Below are 23,667 nucleotides of genomic sequence, written 5' to 3' on the forward strand. Positions count from 1 at the left end.
GTCCACATGGCTGTCTGGCATTTCTGACTTAGTTGGTCACTTGGTTTTCTTTCCTCTGCTCTGGGCTGTGTGAGCTACTCAATGTAGGTTATCTGATCTCACATCTGATAGCCACCTACTACTCACCTCTCTTAAGACCACTGTCCATGATAAGTTTTGTATTTCCATCATTGCACTCTTCTACCCCTCAGGTTATATAACCTAGATATTTGGTTGCCTGACAGTGGTCACCACCTGGATAATCACCGAAAGATCACGTCCCTTTCGGATGTTGACACCCTCAACATGGTCTCCCATTCCCAATTTTAACGTTGGTTGCTACATTGCTCCGATTTTCCTAATATGTTTAAACTCTTAACCACTGCTACTTCTCTTCCCTTCACAAATACACAGCATTGTCTGTGTGTGACACCTGTTTAGGTATCTCACTGCTGGCCAGGCCATCTAAAACAGCAGTGAAACATAATCCCAAGGTCTAAAGTGCAAAAGAAATATAATTATACCAGTATTTACAAATATCACAGTTTACAAAATGTCGTTGGGACCAGAAGTTGGTTCAAAATGTATTTCCTCCCACAGTATCATCTGAGATTCTTTTTTGAGTCGGCTCTACTATCCCTTATTGGTCAAATCAGAATTGCAGGACTTTTTTTTTTTTTTTTTTTTTTTTTTTTTTTTTTTTTTTTTTTTTGCTCAGCAGAAATTTTTGAAAATTGAGTAGATGAAATGGATGTCCACCATTTAAAAAAATATCTAACTCAGATGTTTGTAACATGTAAATGTGTATTTTCATAATGCACTTTAAAAACAGATTTTTATAATGCATTTAGTCTATAATAATTCACAAACTTGTATGCTGAGACTATCACTTGATATAACGTAATGCATTGCATTTTTCTGTGAGATGTACGCTGCTTTTGAGAGAAGTGTCTACTAAATGAGTAAATATAAATATAAAAATGTCACTTCAGTATTGTTTGTAGTTTCTCCATGCAAGTGATTTGTAATGAAAGGTTTCTTACGTCATCCAAACACCACTGTCAATGTGAAAGTGACTCAGTATTTATATTTCTTTGATATTTATATTTTCTTCTACCAAATTTGAATCATTTATACAAATGAATCGAGTAATGTTCAGCACCCTGTTGAAGGCTATTTCAGAAGTTTCACCAGACACTTCAGATGGAAACATTATATGTATGTGCTGATTGCTGTCAACATTGACATACTGTAATTAGACATAGAGAACCCACTGTACTTTGCTGAGTACACTGAGAATTATATTCAAGCACAAAGTCTTTTTTTTTTTTTTTTTTTTCTGGCCCAAACACTCGCAAACCAGAGAGGTTTCTTTTCTATACACTTTATTTACAAAATGTATTAAAATCATTTGTACAAGACCTCATTAATGAGGCTCAGTAAATTATGCTCTCACATGCAGTTTGTACATTTTGTAAATTTGCTAGGATTCTCGGCAATGCTCTGGACCAATGGGCCAAATTAATAAAGAATGAGATTCTACTTCCTACTGTCTGGAATAAGTAGCAGGGCTGGTTGAGCAATAGCCAATTTTTTACATGCATTTTAAACCCCAAAAAGCAAACACACTCATTCATGAAACCGTTACATAAGTAAATTAATAAATGTACAGTTTTTTTACAGCTTCTTTTTCTTTTATAAAACTATTAACAATTTTCTTATCACTAAATTCTTTCTTGGCATATTTTATATTAACAACTGAATAACAGTTGTAGAAAAAAAACAACTGCAGAAATGCAAATGAAAGGTTATGAACGTAAAGCTGATCCCTGCTATCACCTTATGGGTACATTTTAATTTGCTAAGCAATGTAAAAGAAAGGAAAAACAGCCATTAAAAGGGGTACTACAGCATGATTCTGAATGTGCTGTCATTTAACCAACCATAACTTTTAAAACAGTTGCTGTTAGTCGTGTAATGATTTCAGTGGATTTAAGTCTGAAGTATCAGTGTAGTTTTGTTTTCATCATCTGTCTTCAACATATCTGGGCAAAATGTCAGATGGTTTCATCATAGTAAAATAATTGTACAGAATCATACAGTATATGTGTTCTCAGTTTTTTGTTGTAAAAGTAAAGCTCAACAACATAGGCAACACCAGTAATGAAAAAAGTGAATAATGTTTGGCAAAAAATCAGAAAATTGGGGTGCAGCTATTTACTTTTTTGTAATAAAATAACTGTAATTTTGCAGTAACTGTACATATAGTAGCAATGAAAGCAGATTTGCAATTAATCAGCATTGTCATGTAAGAATGATGTCTTATTTCAAGAAATTTACTTTTAAAATCTGTAAAAGAATTTGCTGTATACTCCATGTCAATCTTTTGTCTCTTTTGTCTCTTGGATAGGTACATGTTTATTTCCTTTGTTTCTAATGAATAGGCTAGGATTGCAAATGATGGGTTTTCTCTTTGTCAAACATCTGTCTTTTTTTTTTGTAAATTGTTTTGGGATGTAATTTTCCCCCCACAGTTTGCAGTATTATTCTTAAATTTTTGTTTTGTTGTAATTTTTCATTTTTTCCTTTATGTCTCAAGCAAAGCTATTTCTCAGTTGCATTGCTGTGACTCAATGCTCCATAAGGCACTGAAGGAAACAAATCAAAATTTTAAAGTGACAAGTTCTGTCATATCAGTATTGTAGATTATCACGCTGTACCAATGCCACAATAATAGCCTTCATTATTTCCAAGGGTGCCCAGGCCTGTGATTGAGTATGCTGTCTCAACGTTGTCCATCGTTGCAGTTTTGCTGTTACTGCACACATTGCCACTTCTCTGCCTACACAGGATTGAGAAAAAGAAGATAAATGACCAGGGCAGTGTATCGTACCAGGGGGTCTGATGAAGAGGTGTCATATTATAAAGCTGCTGTACAGACTTCGCACTTCGACTAAGTATCAATTCAACATGTTGATGCTTCCTCGCTCTGTGTTTAAGATATTTTTTTTTTTTACTTCCGTTATAATAGCTTTCTATAGCACATTCACAGGAAGATGATGTGTTTTTAATGTAATTAACATTATTTAAAAAATACAGGAATGAAACTGAAGGGCCAACCCCGGGAAGCTTCACACAGCGGAAAGAGCTACAGTGAAACATACCCCTAAATTTTAACGCTCTCTGTTCCATACACATTGTAGCCTTCTCGGTATGTAGCAAAATTCTGGGTGTTTGCCGGAGGAGCTGGTTTAAAGTTTTGGGCGTTTTTGGCAAGTTTGAGGCGTTTGGTTTCAGCTCGTGACTTGTAACAGAACTCTATGAGAGCTACTGTCATGGCCAGCCCCAGCCCTCCAACCAGAATATAGAAGACTCCTGCAACATTGCTCAGGCTTAGGGCACTTGTCTTGTCCTGAGGAAGGTGAAGAGCACAGTTAGTTTTTTTGCATTGGATGGACATTCAGAGAATTAAGCTGTCATAAAACAGAAAACCCTCCCTAGCTGTTTCTCAAAGGGTTCTGATTCAAATCTCAGCAAAGACTGAAATTCAAATGCAGACACCTCTTCTTGACGATCATATCCTCAAGGTATGCGTTCCCCTAGACATTGCCTCTGGTGCCACCACTGGTACATTTAATGGCATGATAAACCAAAGGTGAACGGAGCAAATGCTTTGGAAAAGTATCCAAGCTTGGGGTAAGGACTGACTCTACCTGGCTGTGCGTTGTTTGGCTTTCCTACAGTAGTCAAAAGCTGGGAGGGACTAAGGACTTTTGTAGGTCAGGCCATTCTTTAATAATGTAGTCAACTTCTCTGATATCTCGGCATCAGTACTGCTCTGGTGAATGTAGAGAACACATTAAATGTAGTCTAATCAGTTGCTCCTTCAACAGACCACTTTTAGGAAGAGGGTCAGTAACTTACAGGTCAAAATTGTGAAAAGCCCTAACTAAAGTACTTCTACAGCTTTGGGAACATTAACTGTTTGATTAAAATAAAATTATCTTTTTTATTCACCATTGAATTCATAAAGCAAGCTAAACCATTTTGCTGCTGCTACCTCCCAAACTTAATTATTAAAAATATATTTATAAGAGTTTTACTATTTGCAGTTTAACCCTATGAGGTTTTATCTTCTAATTATATTGATCTAGGACTACTAATGAAACTCAAGACAATGTTGTGTGCTGTTAACTGTATTTGCATGGAATGTTCTTTCATCTCAGAGGGTTAAGAATTGGTTTATTTACTTCTTTAACTTCATATAGTGTGCAAACAAAATCATCTTATTGTGACAGTCTTATTTCACACATGACACACAAACACCGGTTGGGGCATTTGCGAGTTAGTCTGAAACAGTTTGTCAGAGTAGGAAACCTTGTTTGTAATCCACACTGCATGAGGTTAAAGAACTTAATATACACTTTGCCAGCAAATAAGTAATAACACTAATAAATAAAATTTTAATAAAAGTTTGGTCAGTAAAACAGCAGCATAATAGTTCAAATTTCACGAATGTCAAGTATGAAAATGAGCGAAACAAATTATATAGCTTTGATTTTGTAGTCTAAGTACTTTATAAAGAATTTTCCAGACATGCTAGACTGTTTGAGCTTAAAAAAAATGTATATGTGGCATTATGGTTGTAGGAAAACGCTGGTAAATGAAATATAGCATTAACGTTACGATCATAATGATTGCAGAATTCTACCATTTTAGACAAAAATAAAAGATGTTCCAGAGAAATGAAAAACAAATTTTTGAAATGTGTGGCACTAATGTGGACAAAGAAAATGTTACCATTAAAAGGGCTGGAATTTGTTTGATTTTTGAAAAGTATTCAATCAAACAAAAATATAGAAAAAAAAAAAAAAGATGCTAAACACTTCTACTTTAGCGTTTTCCATATGAACAAGAGGTCAAAATGCAATTTGGAATCAGTACAAAAGACCTGCAGCGACTGACCTTACTTCCAGAGTCCTTGGTTCCACATTCACCCTTATCGTACCACCATTTGTTTTTCAGCTTGTCTAAGATGCCTTGTTCACTGAGTTTCAATACTGCAAGGTTTACAGGAGTTCTTCACGTGGGAAATAACATAAATAACATTATATTATGTTATTTTATGTTATTCAAGCGTTTAAACTACTTCATACTTTACAAAGCGATAAAGCAGGACCCTTGCCTAGTACATCATCACAGAGTGCAGGCATACTAGCTTTTACCTTTCATACACCAGTCCTAGTCTACAGTGCCAGGGCCTACCCATATCGCTTTGAGTAATCGGCACACACTGTTAAAAAGGTAAAAATGTTGGTACTAGCTGGATCAGAAACTGTGAACTGCACACGGTAAAAGAAGGCAAACAGTTATTAATAGAACATGTAGCTTTTTAAACCAGCGCTGATGAAGTCTGATCTAACAGGAACCCTTTCTTGACTAACAGACAAACAAAAACCACCAGTGGCATCTTATGCTTTCTGAGCATCTTGAGAAAAAGCCCTGAAGGCCAGCACGGAAGAAAAGGTTCGGCATCCCGTATTTTGAGGTGTTTGCTTAACCCAACTGCTGCATGCAGTGCAGCTTTACCAGTATGAAATGTAACGCTAGGAATTATATGGAAAAGTGTCTCATTCACAGCTGGCAAAACTGTGTCAATTTAGGATTCGGGAGCATTTTAAATGCTAATGTTAATTTCTTGGATTTTTCTTCAGCCTGGAGTCCTGCTTTGTCTAGTCAAGCATTGTACACTGAAAGAGGGGTACGAATGGTAAAATGGGCTCCCTGCTGGATGTCTCAAAATATTCATAAGGCTCAGTGGGTGAATGTTTTTGTTTGTTTGTTGGTATGTAGGTAACGTTCTAGAGGCTTCATAGAGAGCAATAATTCAACCCCCTAGACATGGAGAAGGAAATCAAACCAATTTTACAAAAAAAGTGATTCAATAAAAACCTTCATATAGACATTTTTAAACCATTTATAGACACTGTGGTATATATATGACTGCTACATTTCTCAGTTTTTTTCTAAAAAATGTAATTCGGCTAATGAAATGTATTCACCAAGCTGAATAATAAGTCGTAACTGGAAGATGAAGGTGGGGCCACATCACACTTACTCAGCTTCTGATAGATATGGATCATAATTTTTTCGGCTTTTGCGGTTTTAGAAAATAGTGGTTTACTTTGCAGGCAAAACATAACACATAGCCTGAATAAGCTATACCATATTCTGGCAAATTCTGGTACATGATGGCCTATACTGTGCATCTGTGTACGCTTACAATAAATATGTTTTTATATACTGCGGGCCACAAGTTTGGAGTCACCCACAAAATAACTTCTCCAAAACATATGAGTCCCCTGGAAAAGTAAAACCTTGCAAGTGAACAAAACTGCCCCAGACAGTTTATTCAGTTAATTATAGAATTTCTTGTTTCTGAGCAGCAATCATAGAGATTTGGGTCATACAGTCGTAGTGTTCAGTCTGATAAAGAAAACCTGTGTCAAATATGTCCTGCTCCCGTAGAGGAGAGTTGAGGAAAAAGGTTGCACCAATGGATGGTAAATTAAGTAACTGTAGTAATTATCTCTGTGGGATGAGGATGACTGGTTTACTGAATAACAGTTTTGTGTTTCTCATAAAAATTACAAAGTAGAGGTCTTCCCAAGTGTTAACACTTAGTAATCTCTGGTGACCCCAAACATATGGTGCAGGCACAGTTTAGGCATATTTCCAATTTATGAACAAAGGTGTAAAGTATCCAAAATAAAAAATGTGGAATCCTTGCAAATTAATAATAGAGCACCAAGGCATTAATAAGAAATTACCACTTTGCGTTTTCTCATGCTTACTCACTGCTAATTTAATAAGATTCAATAACATATATTACTTGTTTCACTTCTGTTATAAGTGAAACAACAGGATTTTTTTTTTTCTGAGAAGAAATTACAGGGACTTGTTCAGCATGTCTGGTTCTGAAGGTTCAAAAATACCATTAATAGGTCCTAGAAGTATTAAAGTGATTGAGTCATTACAACTGTACAAAAAAATCTGTGCTTCAGTTAGTAAATCTGTATAATTGGGAAATTCATTTAAACAATGTTTACTTATTACTTACACTACTAAAATTAGCATTATTTTAACTGCGTACTGCATTGTGTATTACAGTATATACATTGCGTTTTCTTTAATATGAGTTTAAGTCTCGACTTCATAAATCCTTTGCCTACGTTTTTTCAAACGTTTCCACCTAAACATAGTGAAAAATGCTTAGAGAATTTCATGTCAATGTAGTGAATTTCTACTGAACTGTTACAAAGTCCCTGCATGTAATAGAAGATCTCGACTACTCATCACAGGCCTATCATAAGAAGACTGGCATGACACCTGAAGTGAACTCATGATTCCCTATTAATACCTTACTCTACTACCATGTCATTAATTTGCAATGGTGCAGGCTCAGCTATATTTGACATGTTTTTTAGGATATAATTTTGGAATTCTGAAAACAATTTTAAATAAACTAAAGAAATAATTATAAATAAACAATTTTTCTAGCTTGTGCCAGAGAAAAAAATCGAAGAGAAACTTATATATGTTAATCGTGACATTTAGGGGAACTCAAGACTGAAATTCTCCATAAGCCATCTAAGCCAACACCTTGTGCCCAAACAAGAGCATGGGTGAAAATTCTGTTTATATTTAAAACAAAAACACTTTGTTTCACTCAGACTTAATAATAAAAACAATGACAGCAACATCCAGTCTAGAAAATGAACCCAATCTCACAAAGAGTCCTGCTGGAGAAAAATTTAAAGGGAGAGATATGTTTTTCCTTTTTCAAACGGAAGAAGAACTGTAAAACATCATCCAGGTACGTCCCTTTCACTACATCTTTTTGGGTACTCTTCCAGCCCTGGTGACCTGCCACTGAATTTAATTCAGCTCTCAGAGACCAGTGGCACACTTTTCTTGGTAAGCAAGAGTTGGAAGTGGTTTACCATTGCCTGCTTCTGCACATGTCTTTGGGTTGCAAACAAGGAGTGAACATGCCAACCGCACACCCTGAGTTGGATTTAAACTTACATGTCAAGAAATAGCTCTGTAGCTGTGAGGCACCAGCTTTACCCTTTGTACCGCAATTATTCTGCTGAGGTTTCGAAGAGGAGTTAGAAACTGTACTATGAGAAGATACTGCATTTTCACAGGCTAACGTCTATAGGTGTGACTGCTCAGTGACTGATTTCTTTCCGTTTTTGCACATGTAGAGATTTTTTGATGTGTACAAGGTGCTGATAAGGGCTCGAAGGATTGCTCCTGACTTTATGCCCATGAACTGTTTAATCTGGGCCATACCCATGTAAATATGTTCTTACTGGCAGCTGAAAAGTATAGACGAATGTGAAGACAGCTCATATTATTGTGAGAAGCTGTTGTTTATCTATGTCAGTGTTGTGACTTATGAAACTTGTGAAGATGGAATGTGTATATTATTCTGACTTTCTGAATGTTTGTAAATGTCTGTAAAATTTTGTGGCTTAAGGCCATCCATGTACACACCTGTCTGGACTTTACACCAAAATGGTAAAGAACTGATATAGTGCATACATGAATTAAAAAAAATGCATAAAATATAATTTTTACATTTTTCTTTTTACAATTTATCAGGAATGAGTTAACTGTTGCTGTGCAGGATTTGACCTTAGAAGAACCACATCATTAGGTTGGGCTCCGATGCGGTACTTAGACTTTGCAGGAATAACGTGAATGTAGTCCTGGTGATATCCATGTTAATGGCATTAAAGGTAGACAGCATGGAGGCATGCAAGGTCTTGGTCTTGCAGAGAAAAACACTGAAACAAAAGGCTGGAAAAGAAGAGATGGTCAGTAGAGTTATCTTTCCACAAGGTTGCGGTGGTCCGGACCCTATCTTGGAAACACTGGGTGCGAGGCTAGTCACAGCACACCCTGTACAGGTTGCCAGTCCATTGCAGGATAGCCACACACACACTCATTCACATAATACGGGCAATTTAAAGTCAATAATCACCCTTAAACATGTCCTTGGAGTTTGGGCGTAAATCCATACAAACATGAAAAGAAAGAGGCAAATACTCCATTGACTGAACCAGATTCGAACGTTGGCCTAAACAGCTCAGGCACTGAGAGGCAGCAGCACCATGTCTGATCATATCAAGTCGATGACTATTTTCTAACCAAAGGTTTTATTCAACTGAGAGGCCGGTTGTTTTCTTTTAACAGCTTTATGGAGTGAGTGAATGAGTCACCAGTGAGCACTAAAAACTGTAAATATGCTCTCATTTTCATACTGATATAAAGCCAGTAGAATATTCTTTTGCCAATTTTCTCCTGTCCGGTTAACATTCTGCATTTCATGTATATTGCGCTTCAAAAATTTCTCAGGTAGACATTTACATTATATTAAGGTAATGGATGGTACCTTTCTCAGAGCCAGCACAAGATCCAGTACATCCACAATTGTAAAAATTAAAAAATAATTAAAAAAAAGAGGATTACACACGAGGTACTATGATAAGGTGCTTTGCATATATGTCAAAATAATTATTATAGCATTAATACTTTATTATAGACAACTGCATTTAAATAGAATTAATGAAAGTCCAATATTATGAGATTTCTGTAAAAACTGATAGTATGTATGTATGTATGTATAGTATTCAGTAATGGAAGTAATGTTTGATTTATGTAAAATGTAATATGTTCATGTTAACAAATATCTATGTTAAAACTTGTAAAGGTACATACAAACATACGGTGAAAAAGTGACAGTGTTTCATACAACTAGTTTGACTGGAGTTTTTCAACAGACTTTTTTTTCATTTTAACTTTGTCTTCTTTCAGCGGGCATTACGTATACGAGTCCTGTTGTTAAATTGCAAATGTTTACATTTTTTGGAAAAATGAGAAATTCAGCAGTCAACTGCGATACTGTAAGAGTCATAATAAGGCTACTTTTCAAATTCTTCTCTCACTACACCCAGACATCTGACTTTTCTGTATAAAGAGGCATCTACTTTGGATTCTTGCAAGAGTAGTATTCATGTCCTGCTTACTCCCAGGAATGAATGACCGGAGTGAAGAACCGCAAAGTAAATGGCCTCCTCTTTCTCATGACACAAGCAGAAAGAACAATGAAGATGTTTTCCATTATTAAATGTTGGAATGCTGTTGCCTCTGAAGTGTTAAGTCGTTGTGAATTTCTCCACCTTTTCGTAGCACAGGGTCATCAGCTAAAAGTCCGCTGGTTTGCCAGGACACTGTTTCGACTTTAACGCTGAACAAATGCAAAAACATGACTTGTCACTTTGCAATTAGAATTCTCACGTTTTCCTGTGAATGCTTAGTCACCTCAAGACACCGCTGTTCGCCTCGCTTTCCCACATTCTCAGTTAGGAGAGTGCTTCTGTTACCAGGCCATACAGTCTGCCTGATTTACAGACAAAATGTAGAGCGCAACTCTAGTTAAATATTTTAAAACCTGAAAAACTGTTTACATTTTTCAGGCTGTAGTATATGTGTATATAAAACTAACTTTGGAAAGAAAATACAGACGTATTTTGGCTAAAATGGTACTTTTATGGTGAGGGCACATAGATTTATTGGACAAAAACAAGAGCTCTTTTTAACCAGTAGAGGCCTTTCTAATTTATTTTGCCCTGCAGATGCAAAAGGTACGCATAATGCAACTGCTGCCTTCAGCAGCTGCAGGTCAAACAACTTTTTACCTCAGATTTACTCAGAGAAGTCAAAAGATAACCAGCACATTACCCAAACCTGAGACAAATTTATTGCCTCTCCAGTTAATGAAACAATATACATTTGCCTCATGTAGCTACTGGAGGAAGTGAAAAAATAAAACAGTTTTATATATATATATACATATATATATATATATATATATGTATATATATATATATATAAAATAAAGGCAAGAATATTGCCTTGTGAGGCTTCAGCTCTTCCTTAAAAGAAGAAACTACACCGATCCTTGTGCTAGTACTACCGGTCCTTTCTTTCGTCTATTTGCCAAGTAAGGGTTCCTCGTTTGATCTCATTTGCTCTATAAACTGGAAAAGCCACATATGTAAATTCGAGGCTATCAAGAGCCACGGTTTTGGTTAGATAACAGCCTTGCCGATTACTCTGCACTACGGTACCCGGTTATGGTGACATTGAGGCTGACCTTGGAGTCACCTCCCCCGCTGCCGCACTCTCCCTTGTCGTACCACCATTTGTTTTTCAATTTGTCCAAGAGGCCTTGCTCATTCAGTTTTAAAACTGCCAGGTTAACAGCATTTCTTGAAACGATAAAACATAATTTGTAAGAAAATACACAGGTCCGTGAGAAATCTAATGTATAATTATGATAATAATTATTAAACTAATGATAATATTATTATTAATAATAATATCAGTATTCAAAATGATCATTGAAAGGAACACGAGAGGACAAATTGGTTAAGAATTTCACGGATATGGAAAGATAATAAATGCTTATACAGCAAAGAAAGTGTTAAATATTGGAAAGGTGGCATGGGGATTACGTCGCTCAGAACTGAAGTGTGCGGGATGGGGACACTTGTCATTGCGGAGAAATATGACAACAAAAACCATGCAATTATCATTCGTAACAGTGCAGTGGCAGTGCAACTTTAACATGTTAAATTGAAAAGAATGAAAAAAAGCGTTAAACAAGAAGCGACTGCACACAGTCGGGAAGGAGAGCAGACAAGGCAGTAGGAGAAACAAAGGAACAAATAAAGAGACAGAGGGTGAAACATAAATAGGAGAAAAAAGAAACTTAATTTAGCAAAAAGCAGAAAACAGAAATATAGAAAACAATACAGCATCATACAGTCAATCTTGAGATGTAGGCACAGTAAAAAATAAACCATACCAATACCTCTTGAGGTTCATTCAAAAAAAAGAAAGGGAAGAAGAGAAATGACAACACAAGACATCAGGGTAGGTGGAATACTATAACAACATAGAGAATATTGTTATATTATTCCACCCACCCTAATGCTGAGCCTTTCGGGGTCGCCACACCATAGCCCTTTGAGTCGAGATTGCCGCCAACTTTCATGGTATCGCAAGGCTTCCGCTGCTCAATGTACTCATTCATGGTGGATTCGAGAAGAAAGGCAAACTTGCCCTTCGACTTTCGTACCCGGGCAACCCCCTCAGGTGTTGTCTTGGCAAACACGGATGGTTCTGCTGATTTCATGTATGACCACATTTTTTCATACACTGCTATTTTTGATCGCTGCATTGAGAAGAGAAGGGAAGAGGAAAGCACAGACTGGTTAGATATTTAAACTTACACAACTTGCTCATATATAATATATATCAAGAAAGAAAGAATCTATTAACACACAGCGTGCACACACACGTTAAATGTCTCCCATACTTTTTCAATAATTTCAAATTATTTTTAAAATGTTTATGTAGTTCTGTGGAAAAGTAAAGGAAGTCTAGTGAATTTTTTTCAGGCTTTCACAGAAAATTATTTGCTTTTTAACGTGAGGTCAGTAATGATACAGAAGGGTGAATACAACTGGACCCTGAAAGCTAAGAGCAAATACAGTATATTACACTAAAGATATATAAAGTCCTAGAGTCCTCCTGAGAATATTAGCACTCTGGTTTTCTGCGAATTTCCTCAGGAGCAGGCTGAATGATTTAAGACAATGATCAGACATCACCTTTGACAAAAACCAAAAACCACCTTTGACCATAAGAACCTCATACCCACTATATAGCACCGTGGTGGAAACATTATGGTTTGATGCTGCTTTCCTGCCTCAGGACCTGGCCAGTTTGCCTATAGATATATATATATATATATATATATATAAAACCATCAGTATTCCAGGACTTTAAACTGATGATTTAGGATCTGACTGAGAGGGAATCTAGTCCCAGGCCTGAGTCTTCTGCACATCAACACTCTCATGACAACAATGGAATACACACACACACATTTTCAGAACCGCTTGTCCCATACAGGGTCGCGGGGAACCGGAGCCTACCCGGTAACACAGGGCGTAAGGCTGGAGGGGGAGGGGACACACCCAGGACAGGATGCCAGTCCGTTGCAAGGCACCCCAAGCGGGACTCGAACCCCAGACCCACCGGAGAGCAGGACTGTGGTCCAACCCACTGCGCCACCACACCCCCAACAATGGAATAAATTTTACATTTTTGAAAAAAATATGAACTGCCAATACACTAACAAGCTGACAGCAGAACAGCATCAACTGCACTTTTATATTTGAAATTACTTAGGGCTTAGTCACTTCGCTTCTCAGGAACACAGCTGGATCCGTAGTCTGAGTTAACTTCGGCATTGTAAACTGCATTCTCAGTCTGAGTGCCTTAACTATTTCCAGGTTGCTGCTGAATGTATTGAATGAACAGCCTGACTTTCACTAAAATCAGGGACGAGGTCTTGAAAAGATGACTGCTGAGCTTTTGGCTGTTAATTCCAAAACCACATATGCCAAACTGCACAGATGTATAACACAAGGACAAACTGCGTGACATTAGTGCCAAGTACTTCATTTCATATCAATATGAACAAAAAATTAATGGTAAAATGAAACCTTAAAATTCTCATCTGAGTGGAAGTTTCATACCTGTTGTTCTATTTCATCATTTAATTCGCATGCATTCAAATTGTTTTCGGGTGGACAGAGATTTAAAGGAAAATTTGTCGAAAGTGCAGGTCTCCTCAGATGCGCAGACCACTTGTAAATGTGTAGAAGGAATGGATTTGGGATTTGATTACAGCAGATAGAAAGTGAATGGCTTCAGTGTTTTTTTTTTTTTTTTTTTTAAATGCACCACCAGTCTCCTGCATTGTATTTTTTTCTTTATGCCATTGGCTTCTACTTGTCACAAATTAAGTGTTTTTTTATCTTCATTAACCCGTGAACCTCAAAAATACTTTGAAATCTATTTTTTTTGTGTGCACTTTACACACAGGGATGTTAAGCAAGATATTTTTCTCTATTCAACAACAAGATGTATCAATGTTTAGTCACTCAGCATCAAAATAAATGCAGGCTTTGCTAGAAGAATCCTAAAACCTAGTCATGCAATCGTATAACTAAGTTTTAGGATTCTTAGTTATATGAAAGGGGAGGTTTTCTCGAAATAAAGAATTGTTACTCTTGTGTAGCTAATCTGTGTCGACTTTTAGCTCAGCTGAAACTAAAATGTCCCATTTTTAAATGGTCATCAAAGTTTCAGATATTTTTCTGTATTGCTAAAATGAAGTGTGGTCGTTACAAATTCCACGTACCATATACTGACTTTTATGGATTTGAGTATAATCATCTATACAGTGATGTGCAAAGGATTTACCCACTTTCCAATCTCTCCCCCACCAAGGGGGAGGTGATAGACAGGCCTGTCCAATATTATTTTCAAGTCTCTGCACCCTTTGGCATAGCAGAACTAAACTTGACTGGGTGCAGCAAAATGCCCTTTTTTGAACAACAATTTATTTCAAGTGTAAATAATGCATAATGCAAGACTATGACAATAAACATATGGTGGCAGATCAGAACATTCCAGGTTCAGTGAATGACCAGACCAGAGTAGTTTTTTTACTTACTCATATCCTTTCTTCTCATAATTCCTAAGTACAGTAAACTAAAACAAAACTGTATTACAAAGGAGCCAACAATCTAAGAGAGTTTTACATACAGAGCATTCAATACCTAAAATCTCCCTTCTGTCCTCTTTTAGAGTCCAGATTTAATTAATTGGCTTATTGACAAGTTAGGAACTGGCTGCACCTGGTGCTTGTTGTTCCTACAACAAGCTGTTCCCAGTTGCAGCTATCCATCCAAGAGCCTGTCACACATACATAATCAAATATTATCAATAATCACGTGAACTTGTACCATAAAAGTTGGTGGTTTAGGTCTCACACACCCATTTTGCTTAAGTATTCTTTGAGCAAAGTACTTACCCGTAATACTCGAGTCAAAATACCCTGCTGCCTAAATGGGTAAAAATGTAAGTCAATTTGCATAAAAAACATCAACTAAGCAACATAATACTGCCAAAAAGCCACCTGCTGACTGAGCTCGAGGTTAAACTTATTGAGAAGCACATATTAGGGAAGGCTATAACATTTTTTTGTATTTTTAAATATGCCCTGATGCACTATCACATCCATCAGTGTTAAGTTAAAAGAATTAAGCACCATCTAGAAACTGCCTTGACCAGTAGCTTTGGTTGAAGAAATTAACTGGGTTAAAGTTCTAGGGATGAGACCGGGGTTAAAATATTTTAAGTAGTATTTTACCATGAAAACATGGTCTGAGGTTGGCAAAATGGAAGTCACAGCTAAGGAAAAGCTGCATGATCAGCACGAGTTTTGCCATGGCGTACACCAACCATGGTGCTACATCTAGCCAACACCATTCCTGCAGTAAGCAATGGTAGCACCGACGTGATGAGTTCTTGGAGTGACTGGGACAATGAGACTTGTGATGACTTGCTGAAAGATTAATGTAAAATACAGGGTGATCCTGGAAGAAAATGTGTTCTAGAGTGTCAAAGGCAAGGGTTGGGGGTATGGGGTCCACCTTGCTGAGGGACATTATGGAAAATAAACGCAACCAGAATGACTCATTAAGAAGAAAGTGAATGCCTTTCACAGCCATAATCAAAGTCCAGAATCCATTTGAAAGTCTGTATGAACACTCGAATAACACAGAGAATTCCCAACTAATCTGAAGAAGCTTCAGCTGCTCTGTCAAAATGAACCAGAACCATACTAGTATACAAAGCTGGTACTTATTATTGTGAGGCATTTGGAATCCCATCAAGTATGCACTCAAGGAATGTGAAAATGTGTGCAATATATCAATATTTCTTCATTTGTATGACTTCTGCAAAATATTTATAATTGGTCTTTCAACTCTGAAAATATAAAACATGTTGTCTGCATCCGTAAACTTCTTTAATTTTACATAGTATTTTAGGTACAATATGAGAAATATCTGAGGGTATAAAAACTATTATACACACTATCTGTATCTGTGACACCTCCGATGTGCCAAAATTAAATGACTTCTGTAACTGACTGTGGAGGGGCCAAAGCCCCTTGGGTCAGTGCTTGTTCCTAACATGCTAAAGCAAACACTTCAATAAGATGATATCGGGTTTACTAGTGTAACGTCCTTCATCTATAGATTTATTGATTACCTTGTATTATCAAAAGTACTAATGCATTGGACCACACAGAGACAACTTTGGCAAAGATTTCAGATTCAAACAAGTACATTTTTAAAGAAAGTAAAATGTTTATAAAAATTAGGTGAAGGCCCATTTTAAATGATTGGTTAATGTTGCATGTACTGTATTTAGTGTTTACACCACAAACTTTTGAACTGATTTTACAGTTCATCAGCTGTTAACCTTACTTAAAATTTCTATAGATTAACAGAAAACTTAAAGTCAGATTTAAAACATGTCTTTGAATTACAACATTCATCCGGCAGCTTGCGCTTTTATTTTACCACTCTATTTGATTTTGACAAAATTAATCCAGTGACTTATTCAAAGCAGAAACTCTATGTTCAGCAGATACACTGCTGCTCTCCTTTCAAACTCGTCAAAAACATCTATTCATCATATTCAGTGAACTGGCTTTAGGTAACCATCTAATTAGGTTTTTTATTTCCACCTTGAAAGGGGAAAATATATGAACAATGAACACCCTCAATTTTGATTTATTCAGAGATGTTTTCTCATCATAACCCTACCTTGTGTCACAGAAGTCCTACTTCAAGATTATGCATATGGTACATATATGTACAGTATATGTGTTAAATGTGTTATTTTTGGTATTTACCACATCCTGAGAAACCCCAAAGCAAAATCATTGAGCAATCCTGTGTACTTACTGTCCCAAAAGCTGAAACCATAAGAACTCACTCTGAAAAACTCTTTGGTGGAGCCTGAGTCCAAGGTCCCGTAAGCGATCTCTGTTTGCTTGGCAAGATCTTCGGCGCTCTCAATAGGGGAGACCATCCTTTCCACTGTGAGGAAAGCAGCTAAGTTGGCAGTGTAGGATGAGATGATGATGAGTGTGAAGAACCACCAAACGCCTCCAACAATTCTACCTGACAATGACCTATAAAAAAAGTGATGGTTTTGAGGAAGGAGAGCTACTGTATATATTCATAGGTATGGCTGTGAGATAAAAACAGCTAAAACATACAAAAAGAAGAAGCATTTAGACTTTCATACATATATTTCATTCATATAGTACAGTCATCTGTCATTCTAAGAGTGGGTGGTGTAGAGATTAATAACTTTATTGATTACAGCAGGAAGAGTTACCAGTGAGCAAACTATACCGGTGTTCTGAAGATTTCTTTTCACTGTTAATTAATAATGACACTACTACTCCTACACTAGTGGAAAAAACAAGTTTTAGCAGCTGCAATTTATGTTTTGAGCAGGCAACAGTACAATAAAATATTACCTCTCGACAACATACATTTAGATGGAAAAAGGATGCAATCACTTTGAAGGGAACAATAGTAAAATGCAAAAGAATAGTACAAATGACAGGACTTGAGATGTTTTGCGATAATAAAATGACTGCTAGTTTTAAAGTAACAGAAGTGAGGAGTGTTCTAAAAAACAAAAATATCAACAAATAAAATTGATAAATACATAAAACTTAAATAAATACAACTCTTCATACTTCTTGTTTACACATATATAATATAAAAAATATTAAATGAACATGAAATAAATATTAACCAAGACTGGTTAGGTAGTACTCCCCAGTGAAATGGCAAAATAACATTATTAACTATATTCTGAGCAATTATAAAGAGATCTAGGTTTTATTCGGGATGAAGAAAACAAGATTTACTTCAAAGCAAGAAGTACATATTTACCATTTTTAGCACAATTATTTATGTATACTAATTTTAACTTATTTTTCAAATATCTCAATGATTGTAATATGTTTTTAATATTTACTACATTTTGGTACTCCAGTTTTTGCTCGCATAGGTATTTAAAGGTAAAAAGTACACGTTAAAAAACAACTTATATATCAAAACTAACTTGGACCCCCTTTTCCAAGTAGTATAAAATAATCAGGATAGACTGCACATTTCTCCTTAGTTGTGTGTTCTTCCTTCCATTGGGTAGCTCATTTGAGAGCCTATGAATTAGAATGCAAGAAATTAATTCTACATAAACCGGGCTTACCAAAAAGACTCAAAAAAGGAAAATAAATCTCCTTCACTATTTTTTTTTAAAGAAAAAAAACGACATCTTAAATAACAACATGCTCTTTACTATTCTTCCAAGGGGTATGGGATGACACCACAAGAGTAATGGATATGAAGTTGTACTGAAGGATGGACAAAACGAAAACAAATAGACCACGGTTTTTGCAATGATCATAAAACAAAGGCATGGGTTGGCCGTTTGCATTGAAGGTGCTTCATCAGAGTGCTTCTGCCAAAATGGATCTTTTTTTTTTGCCATTTTTTTCTTTATTCTTCCACTGTAAATATGTTATATACACCAAGCTGATGACCGTAAAATAGAATATGCAGCAAAAACACGGTAGCCCTCCAAGTGTTGTCAAGATTGAAAAAAACACCAGAAAACCAAACCTATGCATTTTACAGTCCCCGGCATGGTGAATATAAGTTATTTTGTGGATGCAGTGCATGGAACCTGAGGGGAGAGGAAATGAAAAGGATGGATACTGATATGGATGCATGAAGAAGGGTAAGTCGAGAACACAGGGGAGCAACAAAAACAATATAACATATATGCACCATGGCATTAGATCTATGACCATAAAATGCAAAAAGGTGATGGATGTGGATGAGGTAACCAACCTTGGTGAAATATCGCATCCTTGCTGCATAAAGGCTCCCAGGGAGAACCAGAGACTATTAAAGATCCCAAAGTCGTTTGGTGGGTCCGGTGGGGTCTGAGGGTCTTTAGCTTCATCACTGTCGTCCAGGTGCCACTCATAAGGGCTGAAGCGGCTCACCAAGAAGAGGACGACACTAACGCCAATATAGGCGAATACTATGCACATCCAAATTTCGTAGGCCAGGGGGTCAAGGAAGGAGAAAACTCCAGGTTTGGACTTTTGGGGCTTCTTTATCATAATGGAGATCCCCAAGCTCATAAAGGGCTTAGAAAAATCAATCACTTCTTCTCGAACCAATGTTATAGTTAGAGGAGCAACAGCTATATCAGCTCTCTGGAAAAGTGAACACATACAACATGTATTAGACTTCACACAACATGTGTTACTCTTCTAAGGTCTGTAGTTTTGTCAATTGTTTACATTGTGAAGCTCACAGAAAATGGTACAGGTCAGGTAAATTGCTACTGTAATTCTCAGTAATCAAAAAGATGTTACTGTGCCCACCGGATCATTATATTACTAATCTGGAAAAACCAATTAGGTCATCAGTTTTAGCTTCTGAACATAAACTTAATGAGCTATAAAATCTCAGATATTGCACTCTTCTGAAGCTGCTCAATATGGGAGAAACAAAAGCAACAACAGAAAAGATGAGAACAAAGTGTTGCATTTTAACCCATGTTCACATTATATGAAATAGCCAAAGGAAATTAGAAAGGTGTCATCTGAAATTTTTCATGTAAGAGGGGCTCCTCAGATGTAGTATGAGCTAATGCCATAGTAACTGTTTGAAACTGTGATTTTATTCACAAATTTCTATTTACAATGAAATGAACAGAGACAAAAGCAAAAGTTGCAATACAAAAAAATAAACCTGATAAGAGTATTTACAAAGTTAAAGTCCTTTAACTAACTGTTACGATCCAGAAAGTCTGATACAAAGACATAAACACCTCACTCATTACATTTTGTCTCACTAAACTTTCAAGTAATTTTTCTTGTCCTCCATGTTGTGCAACAAACATATTACAGTATAATAAAACATGGATAGTATTCAGAATTGGATATTTCATGATTACAAAAAACTTTTCTTTTCAGATAAACTGTGATTTTGTTGTAAGTACACTATTGCACGAAACGGTAACACTAATGAGCTAATACTATAAAAACTTTAATATATTGATTTTGGCAAAGGCCCAGTTGTGTATAATCATGTGTTCAAGAAGACATGCAGCATACTGAATTTTTCAGTTATTCAAAGTTTCAGAAACTATGGACTGTTTTGTATGTCCTATGGAAGTTGTCCTGTTACTATTTAAATCCGTTATTTAATTATTACACTTTTATTTTTTTAATTAATTTTTATTCAATTTTTTAATTATCTGTTATTTTAATGATTCGAGCAGTTTGGAACGAAAGTTATGCGTAATGGTTTAAGCATACAGATGAGGTGACCCACAGTCACACAATTCATGAAAGAATTTCAGTATAGAAGGGAAACAACTTGTTTGTTGAAAATCAATAGTTCTACAAACTTCAGTCTGTACTCACTTCATGCATTCATACAAGTTGAAATACAAATGTCTATAATATTTGTAACTAACTGCATTTAGTTTTTGTTTTTGTAATTCATTGCTATATCATTTTATTAATTAGTCTTAATACTTTTATTCTTAAGATTTTCAGCCACAAACAGATGTGCTGCCTGATGACTTCTGGAAAATTGATTGAATTATTGTAAATTTACATTCCCATTATTTTACCAAAATTCTAAATTCTAAATTGTCACTTACCCCATATACGAGTTCACCCACCATCCCGTTCCACGTCTTGGTCTCAGGGTCCCTGGCACCGTACTTCCCATCCGATACAATAGATAGTTTGTATTTTATCCCGACATGTTTAGCAATTTCGGAAGCTAAATCGACACAGTAGCCTTCATATCTGTCATTCCCCTCCAGATGTAAATAGTTTTTCTTGTACATCACATAGGGTGCTTCCTGTTAATTAAACATACGCTGGTTTATGGTTAGGCATGCACATTTGCAGAAGAGCCTAGTCCCAACCAAGAGTGAGCGAGATCAATAACATGCACTCATGCTTTAAGGAATCACACAACACCAGCATCCCGGAATGCCAAGCAAACCCATGATGCAAATGCAGCCAGTCTCCAGCACAGCGACACAGCAACGTTTTAGAAAGATTTAGAAAATATGGTCTGTGATAGGTCAGGGAGCGTCGAGTGGCTAGGTTCTCTGGATTTGCCATTAACCATCTAACATTCCATGTAAGAGGGGCTGAGCGGAGGTTGCATTTACTTGGGGAGGCTTTCCAGTTCATGAAGTAAATGGCAGTGACTGGAGAGGGATGAGAAAGTGGTGGTGGTAGTATTTCAGTATCATCAAGCACATTGCGTCAATGTGCAGAGAGGCTGCATCATTCCAACTGAAAAACCCAATCATCAGAATCGGAAAAAGCAAATACAGAATAAAGAACACAGTAAAAATAATAACGTGCTTTTCTCATTACAGACACAGAGGTTCCGTTTTTTCCTTGATTTCATCGCCAAACAGAAACAGATCACAGAGAAAATGACACATCCCAGTAAAAAGCAGGGGAAATTAAGGTGCTGTTAAATAATGCAATGGTTGTTTTCTTCTGTGCTGAATGTATCCGCTCACGTCTTTCCAAATATTACTACTCTGAAGTCATCAAAAAGCCACTTGTCAATGGAACTACCAGCTAACTAGTCACAGGCTATAGATTAAAAACAAATAACCTCCGGAATACTGATTAAAGTAAAAATCCTTGCTGTCTAACCTGGGACAATTTTACCCCCTTGGGATTCAATTTTATTTTTGATTGAACTGAATCTATTATTCTACATGCTTGCACTGTTATTATATCACGAAATATTAAATCATCTCAAGTACATCTTGTCGATCCCAGTTATTAATCAATCCTTATGGGTGTTAAGGGGCTTTTTAATTTTCTAAAATACTGACTCCAGACCTTCAGATTCTGAATTTGCCTAAGATGAGAACATAATAGGCAGAGTCAGAAAGAAAGACTTTTTCACAGGTCCAGTTTAAATGTAAGATAAAGCATGCCTTATTTTACATTTAAAAAGGACTCATGTGACCTAATCTAAACATCTTCCTGGAAATGCACCAGCACTTCAGTCTAACCTAAGCAGTACTATTACGGGCACAGTAAAACACAGAGGTCATACTTCAGTACAGAAATCCCATAGACATTGCAAAGCAGATTTGAGTGAGGGATTAAGAACTAAAGCCCGAAGTCTGAAGTTCTTTATGTCCTCCCCAAAATACTGCTTATTTGCCTTGCCAATGAGAAACCATTGAGTTTCTGAAATTTTCACTGGTTCCTCATTTGTCATTGACCATTTACTTGATGAGAGAGAGACAGGTTTACTTACGTACGCACTTGAGTGTATTAGATGGGAGTAAACACTACTTTTACCATTATCAAAGCCGTTATTGTGATGTCACTGCTACAACAGGCCACTGAAGTATGGAAAATCAAAATGCTTTGTCACCCACACGGATACAGTTGAAACACTCTTGTGCATCGACTGTTTCAACATGTAGTGAATGGGTGGAAAGCAACAGAAAACAAAAATGTTCTACCCGCCCAGGACAGAATGTATCAATTCTTGAATCAACACCTTGACCTTGAGAGGCAGAATTAGTGGAACATTTAAAACTGCATAGAAAGTGTACCATGATAGTAGTGACCACAATTGTTCGGTTTTCCACAGAAGAAGACTCGTTGGTGACCTGCTGATCCATAATATTTACAAATCTTTCAAACTCGTTCCAGTACCCGATCTGAAAGTAACACAGATATAGTTGTTAATATCAGCAAAATCATGATTGTTCTGACAGTGAACCCCACAGTGAATAAGATGAGGGGTGGGTGGGAAAGGGTGAACAGCAACGAATACTGCACTAATAATACATATCACCTACACCTATTATTACCTGTAGCAATTATACCTATATCAAAGAATTGTTAAAAGTGAGCTGGACATCGGTTCCTATATGACCTCCCAGTCAAATACAGGTGGTCCCTGATTTACGATAGTTCGACTCGCGATTTTTTCAACTCTGCAATGGTGAGCTGGGAACAGACATTCAGTAGAAACTGTACTTTGAATTTTGAATTTAGATTTTTTCTAATGCAATGACAGCAATCCGCATCTCCCATTCTGTCACACAGAGGTGTGTATTAGGTATATTAAATGTATTTTTGACTTACGATATTATCGACTTATGATTGGTTTCGGGAAACGTAACCCCATCATAAATTGGGGACCACCTGTAAATGGACAAAGGGTCTTTGCCGAAAGAGCATTCAATCTTTTAAATTCCTTTTCAAGGTATAATCCCTGCTTCAGGACGTGCCTATGCACTTTCTGCACAGATTGTGCTATTGTATGCATCCAACATTTTTTCAGATGCTTTTCTTCCTCAGCCCTACCTGTGTCTTATACTAAAGGCCTTCACTGAGAATTGGCAAATGGAAGCCTCAGTCTTGCAACTTAACTCCTATAGCTCCTGGTACTTTCATAAACAGTGTTTAAAATATAAAATATGCATTCATCTAGTGCACTACGGCAGAGGTGGTGATTGCATATATGCATGGCTGTTAAATAGAGAAAGATAATCTGGACTTACTTTCAA

The 23,667-nt window shown here is 36.5% G+C and overlaps 1 protein-coding gene across 1 annotated transcript in view; it reads right to left on the minus strand.

Moving 5' to 3' along the window:
• Positions 1–1,812: 1,812 nt before the first annotated feature.
• The window catches only part of LOC108934327 (glutamate receptor 3-like), a 73,041-nt gene continuing 51,186 nt past the window's right edge, over positions 1,813–23,667 (minus strand). The window contains exons 9-16 of the mRNA XM_029251514.1: positions 22,705–22,812; positions 20,755–20,961; positions 18,921–19,294; positions 16,981–17,179; positions 12,042–12,289; positions 4,945–5,059; positions 3,144–3,391; positions 1,813–2,821 (exon numbers count right to left, since the gene is read on the minus strand). Of these exons, the coding sequence (XP_029107347.1) occupies positions 3,146–3,391; positions 4,945–5,059; positions 12,042–12,289; positions 16,981–17,179; positions 18,921–19,294; positions 20,755–20,961; positions 22,705–22,812 (1,497 nt within the window). The 3' untranslated portion in view covers positions 1,813–2,821; positions 3,144–3,145. The remainder of the gene's footprint in view (positions 2,822–3,143; positions 3,392–4,944; positions 5,060–12,041; positions 12,290–16,980; positions 17,180–18,920; positions 19,295–20,754; positions 20,962–22,704; positions 22,813–23,667) is intronic.

The sequence above is a fragment of the Scleropages formosus genome, chromosome 4 (assembly GCF_900964775.1).
Source record: "Scleropages formosus chromosome 4, fSclFor1.1, whole genome shotgun sequence".
In the NCBI taxonomy this organism is placed as follows: Eukaryota; Metazoa; Chordata; class Actinopteri; order Osteoglossiformes; family Osteoglossidae; genus Scleropages; species Scleropages formosus.